Below are 20,773 nucleotides of genomic sequence, written 5' to 3' on the forward strand. Positions count from 1 at the left end.
AGACGATGGCATCTATGGGTGTGGAAGGGTGCAAAACTTTGCATGTCAGATAGCAGGTGAGTGTATCAAAGGCGTTCCTTGTAAAATGTGAGCTTGTGCAAAGACAAGGTTTTTTCGGAATCAATTTTAAAAGCTTCAAATAGTGGAGAGAAAGCATATTCCTGGTTAACGGGGGCTGCAGAGGACTGCTTGTTTTACTCTTGCTCAAAAGGGGTCGGTGATCAATTAATCCTATACTTTCAGTGGGAAGGCCTTTGTGCCAAACATGGGAAAGTGCATTTATTTGTGCACAGATACTTATGTAATGACAATATTCAACTATGTAAAAAGGCTGCATTGTAATAAAGACATGATTACATTCAACTGGAATGAACCATATTTTGGGAAGAAAATGTTTATTACCAATTTTAATATAAATTGGTAATAAAGTAAATCCTGCCATTTGAAGTGACATTTTTACTGATCTAACCACGAACATTTCCCAGCTGGTCTTGCATACACTCAAAAGCTTTACAAGGACAGTTCTTAAAAGCGATACATGGGAGTGAATTTATGTATGCGCAAGGCTGACAAATAGGCGCATTTGCGAATATATGTATATGTATGTTTGCACCTTTGGAAATGTTCTTTTGTTGTGAATTTCTCTGAATCTCTTTTGGCTCATAACAAAACAAGCACACAGAAAATGTTAATAGATGCTTATTGTAATGTAAATCATTTAAAATTATTGGAACTTTTGCAAATATAATTGTGAACATTATTAAATGCTCCATGTATGGGGCACCTTGTATTTTTGAAGTGGTCCTTTAAAACATTGGTCCGCTCTTGTCTAGGAGACAGAACAGTAAAGGTGAATTTGATCTCTTGTAAATAGAACTCTACACATTGTTTACGTTGCCATGGTCACTGCAGCCTAGTTACTCAAGTTAGCACATTCTGTGTAGGAATTCTCTGTGCATGAAAGCTCTGAAACCCTTGTGTCTGAAATGGAGCTTCTTCCAGCCGTCAGGATGTCACCAAGGATTCCGGGAAATTTGAGAGGAACTTGCGACCCTTTGAACTTCTATTGTACCAATTATGACACCTCATACGGTGAGAGAAAAGTTGTTGTGAATAGGAAATATTAGGTAGAAAACATTAAGCTAGGGATGCAATATTAGAGTATGGACTGTCTGTCTGTAGAAACAGGTGGGATAATTTCTGACCCAGCCAAATAGATTAACTCAGCTGTACATGATTAAAGAAATCCTAAAAACATGAACTGGATATGGCCCTTGAGGTTTGCCCACCCCTGCTCCATACTCTAATATTGCATCCCTAGCTTAATTCTCATGCTCCATACTATGGAGCATGAGAATGATTTACACGTTGCTTGCCTTAGATGACTCTTGCCTATAGGATTAGGCGCTTACATTTGCGGGTTTCCATATACTCCGGAAAATGCACATGGTATAAAGAGTTAATAAACACCACTTTAAAGTCCAGCCTACTTCCACTCTAGGTCCACCCACTTCATTAACTTAAACTTTTACTTTTTTGTTCCTAAAATACTGCACGGCGTAGCCTCACTTATAGGTTACATTACTCATGAGAGTGAGGGACATTGGTATTGTTATTACATGTGTCACTTTTGTGCATTTTAAGTTTTTATTATATTGGGTAAAACGGACCTAGGAGTGAACTTTCTGCAAATCTGGAGGATGGAAGATGTATCCCATTAAAAGCATGGGGCAAGCCAGGTTTATAGGTAGGTGTACTTAACAAGGCTTTCCCCTATCAGCCAAACTTCTCCCATGGGAAAGTGAATCCTACAGATGCTGTATATCTGCGGATTTCCAAAGTCACGTGCACTTGCCTAAAAAGTACATTATGTCACAAAAGAGCATAGCACGGTCATACATGAGCCTTACTGATAGTTATGCATATGTCTCAGCTGCCCCTTTTCATCCAGTGTATCTGTTCAGATTAATACCTTTGCAGAAGTGTTTTTGGGACAACAACCCTTCTCTTTAGTGGGAATATTTCTCTTCCCCAGAGCAATTCAATTGGGATCCCTCTCTTCAGATCAGCAGCTATTTATATAGCGCTGTACAGAGAACTCACTCACATCAGTATCTGTTCCATTGGAGCTTACAGTCTGAATTCCCTAACATACACACAGACAGACTGAGGGAGACTAAGGGCAATTTGATAGCAGCCAATTAACCTATTAGTCTGTTTTTGAAGTATGGGAGGAAACCCACGCAAACACGGGGAGAACATACAAACTCCACACAGATAAGGCCATGGTCGGGAATTGAACTCATGACCCCAGCGCTGTGATCCCCGCAGTTAATTTGTATTCCATTGCTAAAATGCTAAATGAGGCTGTAGTTGTAGTAAATGCAGCATTGGATAGGACATGACGCATGCCCAGTCTAATCAATGAGAAGCTTCATTCACACACACCTATTATATATACAGTATTTGCTATGAACGACATTGGTCCTCCAGCACTGGAAGCTGTCTTCGCTGACAGCAGAGAGCACTGATTGCAAGGTAATTTTAAGGGTAAAGGATTGGAGTCCCCACTGAATCACTATTTGCGGCAGAGGGTTTACAACAGTGGGCAACCCCTGTAAATGTCTTAAAGCCTTTATTACATTCGTTGTTTGGGACATTGTTCATGCAGTGTTTGTGATGCTCATTTAAACTTGCCTGTGTGAACAAGGCTGCAGCTCCCATTTCCATTAAGAAATGCAAATATATAAAGAAACAATGGTATCTGTGAAACATTCATCATCATCATCATCATCATCATTTATTTATATATATAGCGCCACTAATTCCGCAGCGCTGTACAGAGAATTCATTCACATCAGTCCCTACCCCATTGGAGCTTACAGTCTAAATTCCATAACATACAAACACACAGACAGAGAGGGAGAGACTAGGGTCAATTTTGATAGCAGCCAATTAACCTACTAGTATGTTTTTGGCGTGTGGGAGGAAACGGCAGCACCCGGAGGAAACCCATGCAAACACAGGGAAAACATACAAAATCCACACAGATAAGGCCATGGTTGGAAATCAAACTCATGACCCCAGTGCTGTGAGCCAGAAGTGCTAACCACTAGGCAACCGTACTGCCCCACATTCACATTTATTGAACATTTATAGTAAAATAATTCCAAATATAAATACATTTCCCATTTAAAGTGAAGTTCTGGGTTGCTTGGTTTCGTCATTTGTGGCTGTTTAAGTAAACAGCAGAACAGGTCTAGGATAATAGGTTACTGGTGGACTGGTGGTTGCAGTGTGTGCAAATTGTTAAACAGCTATATTCATTTTACATTATGTAGGGTGTGACCTGTTTGCCCAGACTCAACACCACTACATAGGGCATAACACTCAATCAGTGGCTCCCTAGGAAACTTTGGAGGAGTTCTGGAACTGCCCATGTACTGGTGCTTTCTACCAGTATTGCCAGTCACCCTTAACTACCCAGCCACATAGGCTGTTTCAGGGATAGTAAAGCTACTGCCCCCCAACTCAACTTTTATTAAGACCCATCACTCAACTCCTGGCTCCCTGCAGCAGTAACTGTGGCCACATGAGAACCCCTCAGGCATGCCACACTGAGAGCAGAAGGGGGATTTGCCAGCCACCTCCGCTGGCCCATAAAATGAGGGTCACCAGCTTTTTGTTTACAAAACCCACCCCTTTAAAGTGTTAACTAACTGGCGGACTGAGAGACAGCTTCTGATTATCTAATTAAGTAGAGGGGCTTACCCAACTTTAACTCATTTGCGCCAGTTGGCTCCTACGGAGAAGTCTGTTTCAGTTCAATGGGATTTTGCCCACAGGCAGCGGAGGTAACTTTTCTGTGGACTGAAAGCACATTCATGAGAACGCAGCCTATTCTCTAGGAACCAATGATGCCGATACTCATCACTGACCAGGGCCGGATTAAGGGAATGGAGGCCCCTGGGCTAAGGTAGCCTCCATTCCCCCGTGAGGTGAGCCGAGCCGCCTCCAGGGCACTTACCTCCTTTTCCTGGCATTGCAGTCCTTCCCCGGCGTGCTGTACGCTCTGTACTGAGGAGATCTCGTGAGAGTGAGACTCATGAGATCTCCAAAGTAAGGAGACTACAGCGCACCAGGGAAGGACCGCAGTTAAAGTGCTCAGCAGCATTGATCGCGCCGGGACGCCCCCGACCGATCAATACTGCTGCTGAGCACTTTCAAGGGCCCCCTGGATGCCCGAGGCCCCTGGGCTGTAGCCCAATTAGCCCTAGGGTTAATCCGGCCCTGTCACTGACCAGTGGTGGAACTACCATTAGTGCAGCAGGAACGGTGCACCGAGGCCCATGGAGATGATGGGGCCCGCTGCATGGGGAACTAGCGAACTGTGGGCCCTGGTTTCCTTCTCACTTACCTGCACCAGGGCCCACAGCTCACTAGTTCCACTGTACTTCATAATCAGTATTCATCAGGCACTGACAGGTTCCTGGTAGATGTAGATACTTCATTCTTATGAATATTGATTCCGCCCACAAAATGTTGTTTCCATTGAGTAATAGGTGACAGATTCACATTTAATGTGACAGTCAATTTAAACCACCATTTATTATCGGGGTCCTAACCATCGTGTTGAATGTCTCTTGGGTTAACAGGAAATAAACATTAATGAAACTCTAAGGTTATTTGTTCTCAAAGAGTTCTCATAATGTCCTGCCGCAGGTCGCTCAGAGTTTGGTTCTGGCAGTGTCCTACATCCTGGCATTTCTACCCATCGTAGCACAGGCTACCAATCCAACCTTCGTCCGGCTGTGTACTACACACCCAATCTGGACCGTAAGGATAACCCACAGATGGGGTGAGCCTTTAACTTTATGTTACCAATTTTCTTTGCTTAGATTGGAAACCATGATCCAATATACTTTATTTGATTCACCAATGTCTCTTTTAATGCTTAAGTAAGCAATTTGCAGACACCTAACCCCCCCCAAAACTACCCCAGGGCTCTTACATTCTATTTATTTTCTATTTTATCCCTGGTCAGCTTTTGTAAGACACATAATCACCTTGTGTATTTTCTCCTGTGTATCAGGCTGATCCTGCGGAACAATTACACATCGATCACTAACAGAGACTATAACACTCACCAGCACGTCACAGGGGCTGAGCCGCTTCCCAGGACAGTTTCTTTCCCACAAAGTGGATACATTAAGAGCTGCAATATCACCAACCCCAAATCCAGAACTGTGAGTAGTGGAAGGGATTTATAATGCATTCTGCAGGAACATTTATTGTATTCAGAATTTATCTTATTGGTTCGAAATGCAATAATAAAAAGACATAAGTGATTTGCTTGTTTGTGCAGCATTTTATATTTACCAAATATCTGTTGGCAATGCATCCAGCTGTATATAGTAGCATCCTGCATCTTATTTCACTGACCTCCCAAATAAAGGACTTTGGTCTGCATATAACTGTTAACAGTTTCCAGCACTTGAGCTTAGAGAATTCTTCTCTGCCTTTAAATCAGCAGGGACAATCTTTTTTTTTTTATAATTAAGATTCCTGGGGGCAAATGAATCAAGCTGTGAGTTTCCAGCGGGTTTGAAAAATGAAGATGTTGCCTGTAGCAACCAATCCGATTCAAGTTATCATTTTGTAGAATGTAAATAGATAACTAGAATCTGATTGGTTGCTATAGGCAACAGCTCCACTTTTCAAACCCGCGGAAACTCTCAGCTTAATACTTTCAGCCCCAGATGTAATAACAGCATAAGTGAGAATATGGTAATTTAGTTATTTTAATTTATTTCACACTCAAAGGGAAGTGTTGTGAAATTTATACTTTTGGACGTCGAGATGTCTCTTTTTAATTTCAAAATGATGGGAGCAAATTTTTTAAACCAGTTTTATACTAACCACAAAAAGATAGGAATAAAAAGTACAAGATTTAAATGTCATTCGCAGTTTTCATAACTGGAATATAATTTTTCAACTCTTTTATGTAGAGGTCAGCAGTAGTTCTTTATTTAATGCAGATTGTAATGGAAATAACCAGAATAATAAAAAAACAACGGGTTTTAATAATACAAATTTCAGAAGCATTTATCTACTCTTTAGAGGAGGTGGGTGACTGTGGAAGCTGTATCCTGGTCATGACTTCTGTCATATCAATTTTTTTAATGGGTTATGTGAGCATCTTTAATAATTGTACTTGGATCCAGCCATTTAGGGGGATTGTAGTATCTGAGTCAGTCTAAAGATGGATTCAATCAATTAATTAATTTACATATTTATTAATAATAAAAAAAGATTTCAGTGAGACCAAACCAGGATAAGCTAACTGGTTTCGCTCTTGATAATTATAGGCTAAGTCAGTGCACTTTGACACACGGGAACATGGTTCTGAAGCCATTGCTGGTATCCTACCCCGACATCGACCGCTGCTGTTTGTCCCACAAGGAAAGGGTTCTTCTGACATTGAGAACTTCCGACACGTGAGTTTATGTTAAAGTGTGTTCACCATACAACAATAATATTGTAGGATACTGTGGTTCGTGTGTGAGTGTCAGTTCTTTAGGCAAATCGCTTAGTCTCCCTATGTCCCTGGCACCTAAATGATATTGTAAGCCCAGTTGGTTTGGGAAATCATTTCAGATAAATTCTGTGTACAGTGTGGATAAAAATGCATTATCTGTGTATAAAAAAAAATGAAAAACAAATTTGAAGGTGCATCCAATGTTTTCTACCTAACATAATGTTGTTCCTCTTTCAACTACATATGTTCTCCTCGGACACTGGCTAGGGGAAGAAAAGAAAATCTAGGGACCTAAAATGCCCTTGATCACAGCAATAGTACCTGATATAAATCAAAACAAGAGTATTTTGCACACGCAGGAAGAATCTGCAAACTGTCTCAACTTCTCGCACTGAATTTGTCTCGTTGCCACAGGGTCCGTCGTTCATGTCAACAGAATACAAAACCCGATTTACTGCACGGACTCCTCATCACCCGGGTGAGACCTATAAGTAAATAGGAAGCTTGAATTCAGATTTGAAACAGGAACGGCCAATGTCTACAGAGTAGAATTTAGGCTATACACTGTTTGGGTTCTTTATTCCTGCTGAAACTAACCATGACTGTAAGATAAAGACTGTATATATTTATTGACATTTTCATCATTCAGTTTCAATACATAAAGATTGGAGCAAACCCCGCCCCCCCTTCAATGACCCTGGCTGTCCCCTTAAAGGTCTATAGGAACAGTGGTCAGTGCCGGTACTTAGGATAATGCCAGAGAAATCTATGATTTTTACAACCTTAACCCATTGTTAAATAATAATAATAATAATAATAATAATATTATTAAGAGCCCTTTGTCGCCATTTACGCCAGCATTTTGGCTCTTCATTACTTGTTTAATAGACCCCTTAGTTTCATATCTAGGGACGTTTGACACTACAATCGTCATGCATCAGTCGGACAGCGTCATATCTGTACTGTGGGCTGTTAGAGGCCCCTTCTCCTTCCACTACCTGTTTGTAGATTCCTGCTACCTTCATACCTCTAACCCCGTCCTTATTTCCATACTCACACAAATAAACAAGTCACATCCCATGCGTCTCATCATAAGGACAGCTGATGGCCACTTGCATGTCGCCAACAGGCTCACTGAAAGTTGCTGGTGCCATCCAATGTGCAATCTAGGTCATTGATCTCCTAAGTGGGACAGGAATGGACTTGATTTCACTGCAATGGCCCCAAACGTGTTGAAAGGCCATTTGTATAAATGTATTACCTACCTGGCATTTTCTGATGGAGCGGTTCCCTATAGTGAAAGCAAGGTGCAGTTCTTTATATTAATGATATATTGTACAAGTGAACACAATTATTTGAAAAAGTGCAGCCAGGACAATCAAGACCACAGTGTAGGTGAAAACGAAAGAAAAGGGATGCTAAAACAAACAATATATAAATCACTATGTGTCAGCCTATACATAATAGGAGACGTTTGTGCACAATATAGCTATATTGGGACAAGCTCACCTGCCAACATCAAGGCATCTCCTGTAGGTGAGTCTCTAGCATGTGAAACAAATGTATATTCAGGGTGTCACAACCAAAACATTCCCTGAGCCTCCATTTATAAAGCGTGCGGCACATATTAGTGTAACAGTGCCACCCCCACTCTCAGTTTCCACCCCTAGCTGTGTAATTTACATGATGTCACTGGGGTTACATATAGTCAGCACCATTGGCTGTCTACGTGGATAACGACAAGGCCATTGGTGAGGAGGAGATCACCACCTAATCAAAGAGGGGGAGGATATTAGAGTTAACAGAGATTGCATTTAAATGCCGGGTAGGCCATTCTTACATAGGGGGATATTTATGAAACCTTTTCAAGCAAAAAAGTGGAGGTGTTGCCCAAAGCAACCAATCAGAGTCTAGCTATCATTTATCTACTACAGCCTAGAACATGATAGCGAGAATCTGATTGGTTGCCATGGGCAAAATCTAACACATTGTGTGTGTTTGTGTATGTGTATATATATATATATATATATATATATGGGATAGCAAACAAACGGGGGTGCCTCCATAGTGCATTATCCACATTTTATTGTTAAAACCACATATAAAGTATGCACGTACCAGAAATCCTTAGAGGGCAAGCATCTAAAGCAGGCCTGTCCAACCTGCGGCCCTCCAGGTGTTGTGAAACTACAAGCCCCAGCATGCTTTGCCAGTAGACTACCTGTTGATAGCTGGAAGGGCATGCTGGGACTTGTAGTTTCACAAACATCCGGAGGGCCGCAGGTTGGACAGGCATGATCTAAAGTATCAATAACAGGATAACTCCTATACAGCAATTTGAAGCAGACCTCACAATCAGTACTCCTCCTCCAACTCTCAACGCGTTTCATCTTGAATGACTTCGTCTGGAGGGGTGGGTCCTATCTGGAACGGTCTAATGCTTTGAGTGGTCTTCCACAGCAGCAGCAGAAGGCTGACAAGGTGTCTGCAATCTTAGATTGCAGACAAGGTGCATACTATATATGTGATTTTAATCTAAAATCTGCCTCTCGCCCCCTGCTTGTCACCTATTGCGGACATGCATTTTATGCAGTGACCAAATATTCCTAAGAATGCAGCCTATTAGTTCACTAGGAACCAAAGCCTTGTGAATATTGATCAGGCAGTGCAGCAATGATGTCACTGGTTCCTAGCAAATTGATAGGCTGCATGCTGGTGCAAACCCATAAAATAGAGGCCTCCGTATGTGTCAAATCAACTTGATGGTACATTGCATTTGAAAAGGGCGATTGGAGTCACTTTGCATGCATCACTTACAGAAGGACAGGCAAAATGTTGATAAGTCAACAAAAGTGATCAGGTGTCATAAATGCATTAAAAACAACAGGCTACTGAATATAAAACAAAAAATAAATACATCAAAATAATTGTAAATAAATAGATAGCCAGAAATGTGACAAACTGTCTGTTGCTGGCATGACTTCATCTAGATATATAATCAATTGCTGGTGCTCGATATTTAGAATAAAACATTTTAAGTAACCAAAGAATCTAAAACCGTATGCATAGTACAAATAATAACATATCAACACGTCATGAAAAGAAAGGAGATACAAAATAGAGGTGGAAGTAACTGGGGGACATTTATGAAAACTATTTTACAGGCAGCTGTGTAGAAAAAGAAGTATTGCCTATAGCAACCAGTCAGATAATGCCATTCTCTAGTGTAGTTTAGATGACATTTGTTTTTATTTTCTTATTGGATAGTTTAACCTCATTTTCACAGGTACATCTCAACATCTTCATAAATGTCCCCAACTGCATCTCGCATTATCTATGCATACCAGTAAGCTTACTTCTCTCTGCAGGCTCCTTTCAAAGTGCCGTTATTGGAGCTATGGAGAATTCAGGATTCACAGAAGGATCAAACTTGGAACCCATAACCCACGAGCCCCATTCACATTACCATGTGCCGGTAAATGTTTCAATAACTGGGTTGACACATAATGACTGTGTTAGATAGCTGTTTGGCAGTGGAGGAAGGGGATCCATTCAGTGAAAAAATAAAAACATTCATTGTATTAATGCATCCAAAATAAAAAGAAGTCTATTCATTCCTACTACCGGTAGATAGTGTTCAGGGAGGTCACTGGTTCTTAGTGAATTGATAGGCTGCATTGCTGTTGATTTTGGTTCAGTTCACAAAAAGTCTGCCCCCACTGTGCAGATGATCACGTGTGCTTTAACAACACAACAAGAACTATTGAACAGTTTAGATTTATACACTGAACTTGGAGTAACCCAAATGTGATCATTTCTAGCCAAAGGAATTTTAGCCAAGCTTTTATACTCCTTGGGACTTTTAACTGGGCAATAAAAAAAGAGTCAATTGCTCCTCTGTGACAACAGGACATCAATGAGTAAACCATGAAAGCAAAGTGACAGAAAACAGGCCCCTGAAGAATGCCGGTCTCCTTTATCAAAATATATTAACCCCCTATTTGCTTACCCACAGTGATTTACTGGAAATCATGTTATCTAAAGTATATTCAGACTTTACGATAGATTGTGACAACATTAATATATAATTTCCTACAGTTCTGTAACTGCAATGTCCAGGGCAGTTAGAGAAGTAGTGCAGAGTTAGGCTGCAGCAGATGTACTGTAACACCCCTATGGGAACGGCACAGACGCACACAGCTGTCCTACCTTCCTGGCAGGAACCACCTCTGTACGCGCGTCACCACTTCTACTGCTCTCCACCTCCAATCTCACTGGTTGATGTGGGCTGGCCCCTAGCTCCTACAGCAGGGAATACTGCAGTCTCCATCGGGTACCTGCCTACACTGCAAGCCTCCGCTCGCTGCCTGGAATCCCAACCTCTAGGCCTGTTATTTAGAAACACAGAACTTTATGCCTTTCCGGACCTAATGACAAACTCATGCCTTCGCACACACCCTGGGCCTTTGCCGGGGTACTGCTAACAACTAGAAGGCCTAGTGCCCTCCTAACTATGAGAGCCTAAAGCTATCCAAACCGCGAGAGCCTAAAGCTCCCCTACAAACTCGAGCCTAAAGCCCTGCAGAAAAGGCCCCTTGCCCAACTGAACTACTGGGCTTGGTGCCCAACTACCCTTAACAGGCGTAGTGTCCGCCACTCCAATGGGCCTAATGCCCACCTAATGATGGGCCTTGCGCCCCACTAAATATGGGCCTTGTGCCCAGGTAACAGTGGGCCTTGTGCCCTGCCTAGTATTGGGCCTTGTGCCCAACACTAACTTTGGGTCTTGTGCCCAATCCTAGCTCTGGGCCTTGTGCCCCAAAGTGGCTATGGGCCTGGTGCCCACTCTAACTGTGGCTTCAAGGCCCAGCTACATATGGGGCTTAATGCCCAGATAAACCCTACCTATCCGCTACCTGAGCTGGGCCTTGTGGCCCCTACTTGTTCCCCAGGCCTAGCGCCCAAATTGAGCTAAAAGAAAAGTGTGGGAGACAGATAAAAAAGTGCGGGAGTGGGCCCGAGAGAAGTAGCGCCCACAAGGGCCTTACCTGCTTCCAGCATCTTCAGGGTCTTCCTCCTGCACTCCCCACTTCTCCTCTGCTTGCGCCTTTCCGATGCGAAGGTGTCCACCGGACGACAGACTGCCCGACGAGCCCCTCACAATGCGTTATTCCTGAATTTCATGTTTGTTCCACTGTTATTTAACTGTGCATTTCCAAACACTTTGTGAGAAAACCCACTTAGTGTAGAAAACTCCAACACGTCACACCCCAAACACGTTTACCCATAGACTAAATGCTAAGATATAGTTGGGATGAATACAAATTAAATACATATGTGCTAATTGGTCAGCTAATCAGGGGAAAAGGGAAAAAAAAATATTTGTACTTTTAGGCTAGAATAGGCCAGACACTTATCATAAATTATGCATCAATGAACACTAGGCCAACATAGGTTACAGCAATAGATAACAAATTACTGTAACATACCTTTAAACACAAGTTGCACAGCTAAGAGATACAAACTAATGAGATGAGGTTTAGCTTAGCAGAGGATGAGAGGCAGTGGCGCACTCAGGGAGGGTTTCTGAGTCTCCAGAACCCCCCCCCCTGCGCTAACTAAGTGGCCACCATAACGGCGCTGTCAAAGAAGCGTCCGCGGCGGTGCTGTATACAATACAGCACCGCCGCGGACGCTTCTTTGACAGCGACGCGGCTGCTGTATAGGACAGCGCTGCCAAAACGGAGCTGCTGCGCATCTCTCGGGTTACCCCCCCTGACAATCCTGCGTGCGCCCCTGAGAGGAGTAGTACTTGAACATACCTGGAGATGAAAAGAGAAGAATGATGTTTAGCTGCTCTGTTTAACTTTGTAAGAGAACCCACTTATTGTATTTCCATCAATGTCCTTATTAGGCTAAAATAACGACAGCTTTTTTTCCTGCCATCATGTTGGTGAGCGTATATTTTATTTAGCTCACTCATTGATGTTCATTTCTCTTTGTGTTCCATAGAGGGGGTACCACAGGGTGATGGGGCACAGCATCACCAAGACAGATTTTCTGCCAGTTTCCACATTGCAGGTAACCACTACAATATTTTGTCATTTTTTTATGCAATCTATTTTTATCGAACAGAATGTCAGTTTACAGTACAATCATTAACATCACCGCAGGTAAGATGAGGTAATATCACAGTTAGCAGTGTCTATGGCTACATGTCTATGTATCGTATAACATTTCACATACAGATTTTGGTTAAATCCTTGAGTCATGTAAACTGAAGAAACAGGTTTTGAAAGGGGGACTTACCAACAGAAGGGGGGCGGGAAGAGTGGACCAAGAGGGGAGGAGCTACTTAATTTAGCAGGTGGGTTTAGAAATTTGTCCACTCTGCCATACGGTGATCAAGAATTGGTCTTCACTATGATTCTACCTGAGGAGGTTTTTGTGTGTGACATGGAACGTATAAATGGTACTTAAGGGATTAGCAAATTCACGTGGTTACATGGGGGGGTCACAACCCCTGAGGTGACCCATCCTTGATGATGATGATGATGACAAGTTTGAGAACCATAGTCTTAGTGTATAAACAATATCATAGAAACATAGAATTTTACAGCAGATAAGAACCGCTTGGCCCATCTAGCCTGCCAAATTTTTAACCTATGGTAACCTCAAACCCTTTTTGATCCTTTATTATTTGTTTGTAAGGATATCCTTATGTCTATCCCAAGCATGTTTAAATTTCTCTACTGTATTTTCCTCTGAACCTACTTCCCCCCAGTGTCAGTGCATGTCCTCGTGTTCTAATATTTCTCTTCCTTTGAAAAATGTTTATTACTTCTTTCTTAAAATGTTCAGTGCTAATACCTTTTATCCTTGCACTTATACCTTAATGATTAAACACTTAATACCTTCTTATCTAAAAATAACGACACGGACACCAGATATAAGTTTGGCAAAAAGGGGCGTATTTATTTTGTGGAAGAATTTTATTTTAAAACTCTGAATGGCGACGAGAGCGAAGCAGTCAGCTAACGACTAAACTTTAAACCAATACAGCGTAAGGTGAAACAATACCGCTGTCCCAAGACTTTACGGATCCCAAGTCTTTACGATTGGCCGGTACTAAACTTGGCGTCATCGTGACTGCCCCCTTCTGGACTCACTTTGTCACATACGACCGGATATCCTCCGCCCCAGAGGCCAAGAGTCAGGTTACTGCAAAAGGAGCAGTGACGTGCGGCCAATTAAACGGTAGTACCTTCGATTAGCCGCTGACTGCATTGCTCTCCTACCCACTGCGCCTTGTCCTAAGACAAGGACTTAAATTTAGTATAACCAGCTTATGCCGGGCGGGAGGGAGGTATCTGACATCCAGGACCAAGACAGAGCCAGCCCCCAGCTCCCAGATAATTTATGCCCTCCTGGATAAACCACTCCCCCAGGAGTGATAGGCTGGCTGACACCACATGTTTAACCCCTAATGCAGTGCTGATGAAATATAGCACGAAATTTTAATTGCCCTCAGCTTAGGGCTTCACTTAAACTTCTGCTACTGATTCCTCTCCCTATGCAACCAAGCATCTGACTTGCCTTTCTCATTGCTTTGTTATATTGCTTACCTGCCTTTAAGTCACCTGAAATAGTGAGATCCTAGATCCATTACCTCCTTAGTAGTTAGTAGTATATTTAGCCTTTGTGGTTTTTTAGAACCAAGTGCATTCTTTTGCATTGCTTGGCATTAAACTGTAGTTGCCACTTTCTTGACCATTCCTCTAGTTTACCTAGAGCATCATTCATGTGTTTTACCCCTCCTGGTGTATCTACCCTGTTGCATATCTTTGTGTCATCTGCAAAAAGAAATACTTTCCCTTCAATACCATTTGCGATGTCTCCAATATAGTAAAAAGCACTTTTCCAAGTACAGATCCTTGAGGTACTTCACTGGTAACCCTTCCCTCCATTTACTATAACTCTCTTTTCTGCCCTGCAACCAAGATCTTATCTATTCAACCATCTTAGAATTCAGTCCCAAGCTTTCAAGTTTATTTAACAGTCTGCAATGTGGGACAGTGTCAAAAGTCTTACTAGTCTAGATAAGCTACATCTATGTCCCCCCCTTGATCTATTACTTTAGTCACTTAGCAAAACAGTCAATAAGATTAGTTCAACATGATCTCCCCCCAGTAAACCCATGCTGTTTGGGATCCTGTAAATTACCGGATTCTAGATATTCTATGATTCTTTCTTTTAAGAGTGCTTCCATCAATTTCCCTACTACTGATGTAAGGCTCACTGCTCTGTAGTTGCTGCTTCTTCCTTGCTTCAACTTTTGCTCAGTGGGACTATATTTGCTCTTTTCCAGTCCTCAGGAATTACTCCTGTAGCGAGTGACTGGCTGAATAATTCTGTTAATGGTGTTACCAGCACCCCTTTAAGTTATTTTATTACCCTTGGATGTATCCCATCTGGCCCCATTGATTTATCCACTTTGAGTTTTGAGAGCTCTGCTAGGACTTTCTCCTCTGTAAATGTACTTGTATATACCTCATTTTTATTATATACTTGCAAATTAAATGTAGCCCCTTCCTCTCATTCTGTAGTAAACACTGAGCAGAACATCCAGTAGATTAAAGTCTCTTATGATTATTACCTCTCCCTTTAATGCCACTTTAGTGATGTCCTGCTATAGATTCCTGTTCAGTTCCTCTTCCTGACCTGATGGTCTATAGATGACCAAAGTACAAAGAAGAGCCTTGTCCCCTGTTTCTATGGTCACCCAAAGGGCCTGTTTTTTTCTTGTATTAAAGTAGTATTTATACTTTTTCACATACATTGCTACTTCTCCGATTCTTCCCACTTATTTCTTCCCAAATAAAGTATAGTCCGGTATAGCTCTGTCCTATTCATGACTTTTATTGCACCATGACTCCCCAATAGTCACAATATGAGATCATCCCTTGTCATTATCACACTTAGTTCTGGGATTTTATTTCCTAAACTCCTAGCATCAAAGCGCTAAGAGTTTTCTTTTGTCTATTTTGCCTATTCCTAGCTATTTTTATCTCTCTTTCTCCCTCTGTTTATTTTGTTTTCATCTGCATTGTCTTATCAGTGGGGCTCATTAACTTTTTTTCTGTATAGTGCAAATTAAGGCGGTTTCACACCTGTGTTTTAGAAGCAGCATATTGCTGCTGCTTACAAAACCTCAGATTTTTATGCGCATTTTACCTTTATTTCAATTGACTTGGATTTCAGCAGCTTTTTTTTAATCTGCTAGGTGACACGTAGCATTACTGTGTGTTGTAAGCTTCGGATTTATCTAGTGCGCTAGCAAATATGAGATCCCACAGTCTTATGATATATAAATGAATAGAAGAGCTGGTGACAAACACAGTTGTGACATCAGCCCAAGACAATAGAAGTCACTTAAGAACCACAAAAACTGCAGAGCTATAATCTGCAAGCAATGCTTATGCGAAATATTTCTACTTATCCACCAAGCGCACTTCAAGGTGCCACTACCATTTCCCTGCCTTGGGAAACACTACCATAAAATGAGTCTATCAGGATGACAGATTCTTCAGGAAGAGCACATAAAACATTTTTGGCTACTTTATTGAATCTCCGGAGGGTAGGTTTAAAGACAATTTGAATCATCACGGCGACACACACCCAACCCTCTCCCTACACAATGATGCGGACCACAGCATAGCACAGCATGGATTCCGCTCTCCTTACAAGAAGGAGAGGTGGAATCCAGGAGGGTGATGGCCTTCTCCCCCGGGAGAACTCAATGAAATTCCGAGAGATTAGGCCAGGATGCCATAACATCATCTCATCAAGGTCCATCCCACTTATACTTCATTCATTTCAATTTAAAATACTACTTGGGTTAGCTTCACTTATGTCTTAAATGAATCGGGAGTGACCTTTCCAGACTGTTTCCATTACGTGCGTTAATTTTATGCATTTGAAAAATGTTATTACATTGGTCAAAATGCGCTTTCCCGCATAAGTGGAACTCCAAAATGCATCACATTACAAGGGATATGTAATGACCGATAACCGACGCTATTTTGCGAGAAAAAAATGTCTCCACACCTAGCATATATTTATTTTTTTCTTACCTCATTTATATAATCCCAAGCCCACTAACCTGCACTTGGAAAGGAACTCCTCAAAAGCACTCAACTCCTCCCATTGGCTGCTGCAGGTCCTGGCACGGCCTTATGACGCAGTGCACAACAGTAGGTTCATGTCCTCACAAAAGCATTGACGCTGCAATTTTGCACTTTTACAGAGAAATGAGCCTTAATGCAACCATATATATATATGTATGTATCTGATTGGTTTATTGCACCTAAATGTATTGCTAATAAGTTTGTCAATGTGTCTGATGTGCATCTGTTTGTAGGGCAGAGAGCCACTACCAGCTTTGACCAAGAACTCAGAAAGAGCCAGTGGTTTCACCAGAGAATCAGATCATGTTCTTCATACCAGTGTAAGACTCTGATGCTCCATCACTGTCCTATCATCTCTATGTTACGGACCTCATCTTCTCATTGTCTCTGGTTATATATCACACAGGCTCTGTATGACGACTCCCGGCCTGGTGACGGCATTAAGCAGAAAGACGACCAGTTGGGACAAGTGTATGTTGGAAAAAAGGTCAGTATGTACAAATGAAGGGGATGAAGATGGCCTAGCTTTAGTGGTACTTCGTAAAAACTTTCTATTTTCTTATTTCAGGAACCGTCTGGATTCAGTAACAATAATCCTATCTATGTCCAGCCTGGGAAGGCGCCTCCACAACATTATCTGACCAACTACAACCTAAGGTGCTGTATACAAAGCAAATTCACCATCCATCACTGGCCCATATATCTTACTCAAAGCTCTGTTCCATAGGTCATCACTAACATTCCACTAGTAATTTCCAAATGCGTCATCTGGTTTATAAATACTAGTGATTGTAAGATTCTTCTCCATTATTTCCTGAGCCACAGTACCGGCTGCAAAAGTACCTCTGTTTAATGACTGGATTCCCATATTATCCAATACAAAACTGGTGGACACTAGTTCCTAGGTTGCGTCAAAAACAGACACCATGGGGGGAATCCAATTAATGGTAAAGTGTCTTACGGACGTTCCAGACACTTAAAAGAAATCCCCGCTCATTTTTCCTCACACTCCATAGAGATGCCTGAAAAAATAAGCAGAGATTTCTACCGTAATTGCCAGCAATTAAATTCCCCCCATGTATTATAGTGCTGAATATTTTCTGAACTCTGACCACTTACAGCTAAACTGGGTTCAACAATCACTACGTGAAGCAATGACATCTGTTTTCAGGAGACTTCTTTCTTATCTACCCCAGGTTCAGTGATCCAACACCCATTGGTAGAGATCAGGAAGGCTGGACCCGAGGTGGAATCCAGAAACAACTACACAGTGGCTTCCTTGTAAATAACGAAGCACATATAATTGGTATTTAAGCCAAATAGTTTAAGGTGAGAACAAGGTTTAAATTATTTCTGCTTTACTCCAAATTGGCTCCAGCTAATGTCTTCTTCCTGCTGTACGTCCCCCTTTACCACTTTTCAGTCACTATTGCATATGTTACATTTGACTTTTACTCTACAGGGAGAACGGCATGAGGAGGGTTTTGCACAACCAACATCCAGGTGCAGATAATTCGGAAAATAAATGTCTCATTTTATGCAACGAAAAAAAAAAGTTTCTGTAAATTGTTGGAAATTCAGATACAGTAGCTGGAAATTGTTTCTACTCAATCTGCTGTGGAATGCAAAGTGCAACCACAATGTTTTGTGGTGTTATGTATGGATCTATTCTAGAGTACCCTACAGCTGCCAAAAGGAATTAAACACAGAATCACTAATTGATACACATCCCTGCATCAGCATACTATAAGCATGCTGTACTTTATAAAGACTTCATAAGTGAAACTTACATTACATTTTGTTTAATTCACTACATATACTTTTTTTTTTTTATAGTCATTCATTTGCATCATTATAAATGATGAGATTATCAGTATCCCTAAAATAGGAGATGATTGAGCTCCAGTGTTCAAAACTACAAAAAAAAGAAGTGAGAAAACATGTAAACAGTAAAGTATCTTAAAAACAAAACTCAAACAAAAAGTTATAAAAGTACAAAAAAATAAAAAAAATCATTTAAAAGGTCCAGTCCTTATCTATAGAAGTCAGGGGTAGGTAGCACAATTCTACAAAGACCATCATACTATAGTATGTGAGAAGACAACCCAGAGAAGAATGTTAATGAACAAATAAATACATGCAATCAATAAACAGCCTAATAGCAATAATAATGCCAAAATGGTGTAGAAGGTACCAATGTGTTCGCATCATGGTCAGGGCTGGATTTACATAACTGAAACCTGCACACTCGCATGTAATTCATCATCATCATCATCATTTATTTATATAGCGCCACTAATTCCGCAGCGCTGTACAGAGAACTCATTCACATCAGTCCCTGCCCCATTGGAGCTTACAGTATAAATTCCCTAATATAGCCACAACATTCATACAGAACATTCTGAACCTTTGTTTTAAAGACAACATTGTGCCAGTACCATATTTATCTACACCTCTGTGTTAGCTTCACTTAAATCATTATCTACCTAGTAAGCACTGTTCACTGCTAGGAGTACACCAGGCTATATGAAAGAGATCAAGAAAAATGGCACATCCTAGTGAAGCATTTGAATGGTAATATTTGGTAATGGTGTAGTAGTCATACTCAGAAATCCGTGCAAATAAGTGCAAACTCCTGTACTTGCAATAGTAGTAATAACTAATATTAGCACTGATTTGTGCTCCCACCGTCAGACAGTGGGGAATGCAGAGCACACATAAAACATGGACATACAAGGTAGGCAAAACAAATGCATAAATGTAAACAAATGGGTAGGGAAGGTCCTGCTTGTGAGACTGCTTACAATCTCGTGGGTAATAGGCATAGCTAAGACCAGATGAACCAGTGTGGCTGAGAGTGGAGATTGGGAGAGTAGTAAGGGTGTAACACATACTTGCCAACTCTCCCGGAATGTCCGCATTTTGCAAGAGTCTCCCGGACTCGCGGGTGAGTGTGGCAATCTCCCGAATTCTGCACACGTCTCTAGGAAGTGGCAAATTTCCTAGTGAAGTGGGCAGAATTAGGTCCCAAACGCCGCGATTCCCGGTGAATCGCAGCGTTTTGGCCGCCCCGCCCCCTCACGACCACCTCCACTGGCAGGCTCCCGGAAGAGAGCTGAAGAAAGTTGGTAAGTAGGGTGTAACAGTGAGAGTACTATAGGTGGGAGTTGGGTACAGACTAAACATCAAGCGAGTTTTCAGAGACCAGTTAAAAATTTGCAGAGTCGGATCGGGCATAGTAAGGAAATCCAGAAGTGGCCAGAGGAACAGGAGAAGTCTTGTAGGTGGGAATGAGATGCGGTTATCAGAGACCTGGTGAGGTGCAGGCCACCAGCAGATCTAAGAGGGCATTATCATTGTTTATCTATAAGACGCCACAAATTCCACAGCGCCGGATAGTCAGCATACAAATACATGTTAAACATAACAACAAATCATACAAGTCCAATTATAAGTAGCAAATATACATCTTTGCACAAACTTTCATCATGTTAAGATCCTCACGCAAAATTTTTCATACGGTGTCTTTGCCAATGTTCATGGATTGCGCTATCATTGGAACACTGAGTCGGCGGTCTTTTCCAACAATCTGACTGATTTTTTTTCTACATTTTCTTCGGTTCTTGAAGTGCAAGGTCATCCAGGGCGTTTATCAACTTCGACATTCTCACTTCCCTCGCTAAATCTTTTGTGCCACTCAAACACATGCGCACGAGCCAGGCAGTCATTCCCATAGGCCGTAGTGAGCATTTGAAAATATTGTGTTGGTGTTTTGTGTCATTTTACTAACAATTTCAAATTGACGCGTTGTTCAACTTTTAAACTTACCCTTTTCTCGACACTCTACAGAAAACACAACCAAACTAAATGGCGACTCAATCAACTGAACATCATAGTGTTGCAGCTTGTCATGCAGGTTCAAGGTTACTACGTATGCTGTTATAACCGGTTCTGGAATCACAGTCTCGTTATTTAATAGACATACCTCGTATGATCTCCTTTTTTTATACCAAAAGTGAAATTTTCCTTGTGTAAGAAAGTAGGATTT

At 41.5% G+C, this 20,773-nt stretch overlaps 1 protein-coding gene across 2 annotated transcripts; it reads left to right on the forward strand.

Moving 5' to 3' along the window:
* The first annotated feature begins 949 nt into the window (after positions 1 to 949).
* Positions 950 to 20,679, forward strand: SAXO4 (stabilizer of axonemal microtubules 4). 2 transcript variants are annotated; one of them, XM_075187475.1, is made up of 12 exons: positions 950 to 1,092; positions 4,723 to 4,858; positions 5,093 to 5,246; positions 6,369 to 6,497; positions 6,953 to 7,016; positions 9,907 to 10,013; positions 12,551 to 12,619; positions 16,959 to 17,045; positions 17,132 to 17,212; positions 17,294 to 17,382; positions 17,922 to 18,054; positions 20,575 to 20,679. In XM_075187475.1, exons 1-11 carry the CDS (start codon positions 987 to 989, stop codon positions 18,037 to 18,039), a joined length of 1,140 nt encoding a protein of 379 aa, XP_075043576.1. In that variant the 5' UTR covers positions 950 to 986; the 3' UTR covers positions 18,040 to 18,054; positions 20,575 to 20,679. The 2 variants fall into 2 exon arrangements, with proteins under 2 accessions (XP_075043576.1, XP_075043575.1); XM_075187474.1 differs by lacking the exon at positions 20,575 to 20,679 and adding an exon at positions 18,188 to 18,245.
* Positions 20,680 to 20,773: the final 94 nt, after the last annotated feature.

Source organism: Mixophyes fleayi, chromosome 10 (genome assembly GCF_038048845.1).
Source record: "Mixophyes fleayi isolate aMixFle1 chromosome 10, aMixFle1.hap1, whole genome shotgun sequence".
Lineage (NCBI taxonomy): Eukaryota > Metazoa > Chordata > Amphibia > Anura > Limnodynastidae > Mixophyes > Mixophyes fleayi.

What these genes read in the sequence shown, in the direction of transcription:
- SAXO4 (XM_075187475.1), top strand. Translation starts at nt 987, where the DNA reads ATGGAGCTTCTTCCAGCCGTCAGGATGTCACCAAGGATTCCGGGAAAT. An exon ending in ATCATGTTCTTCATACCAGT is followed by an intron (nt 17,046 to 17,131) that starts GTAAGACTCTGA and finishes TATATCACACAG; the next exon opens with GCTCTGTATGACGACTCCCG. An exon ending in AAGTGTATGTTGGAAAAAAG is followed by an intron (nt 17,213 to 17,293) that starts GTCAGTATGTAC and finishes TTCTTATTTCAG; the next exon opens with GAACCGTCTGGATTCAGTAA.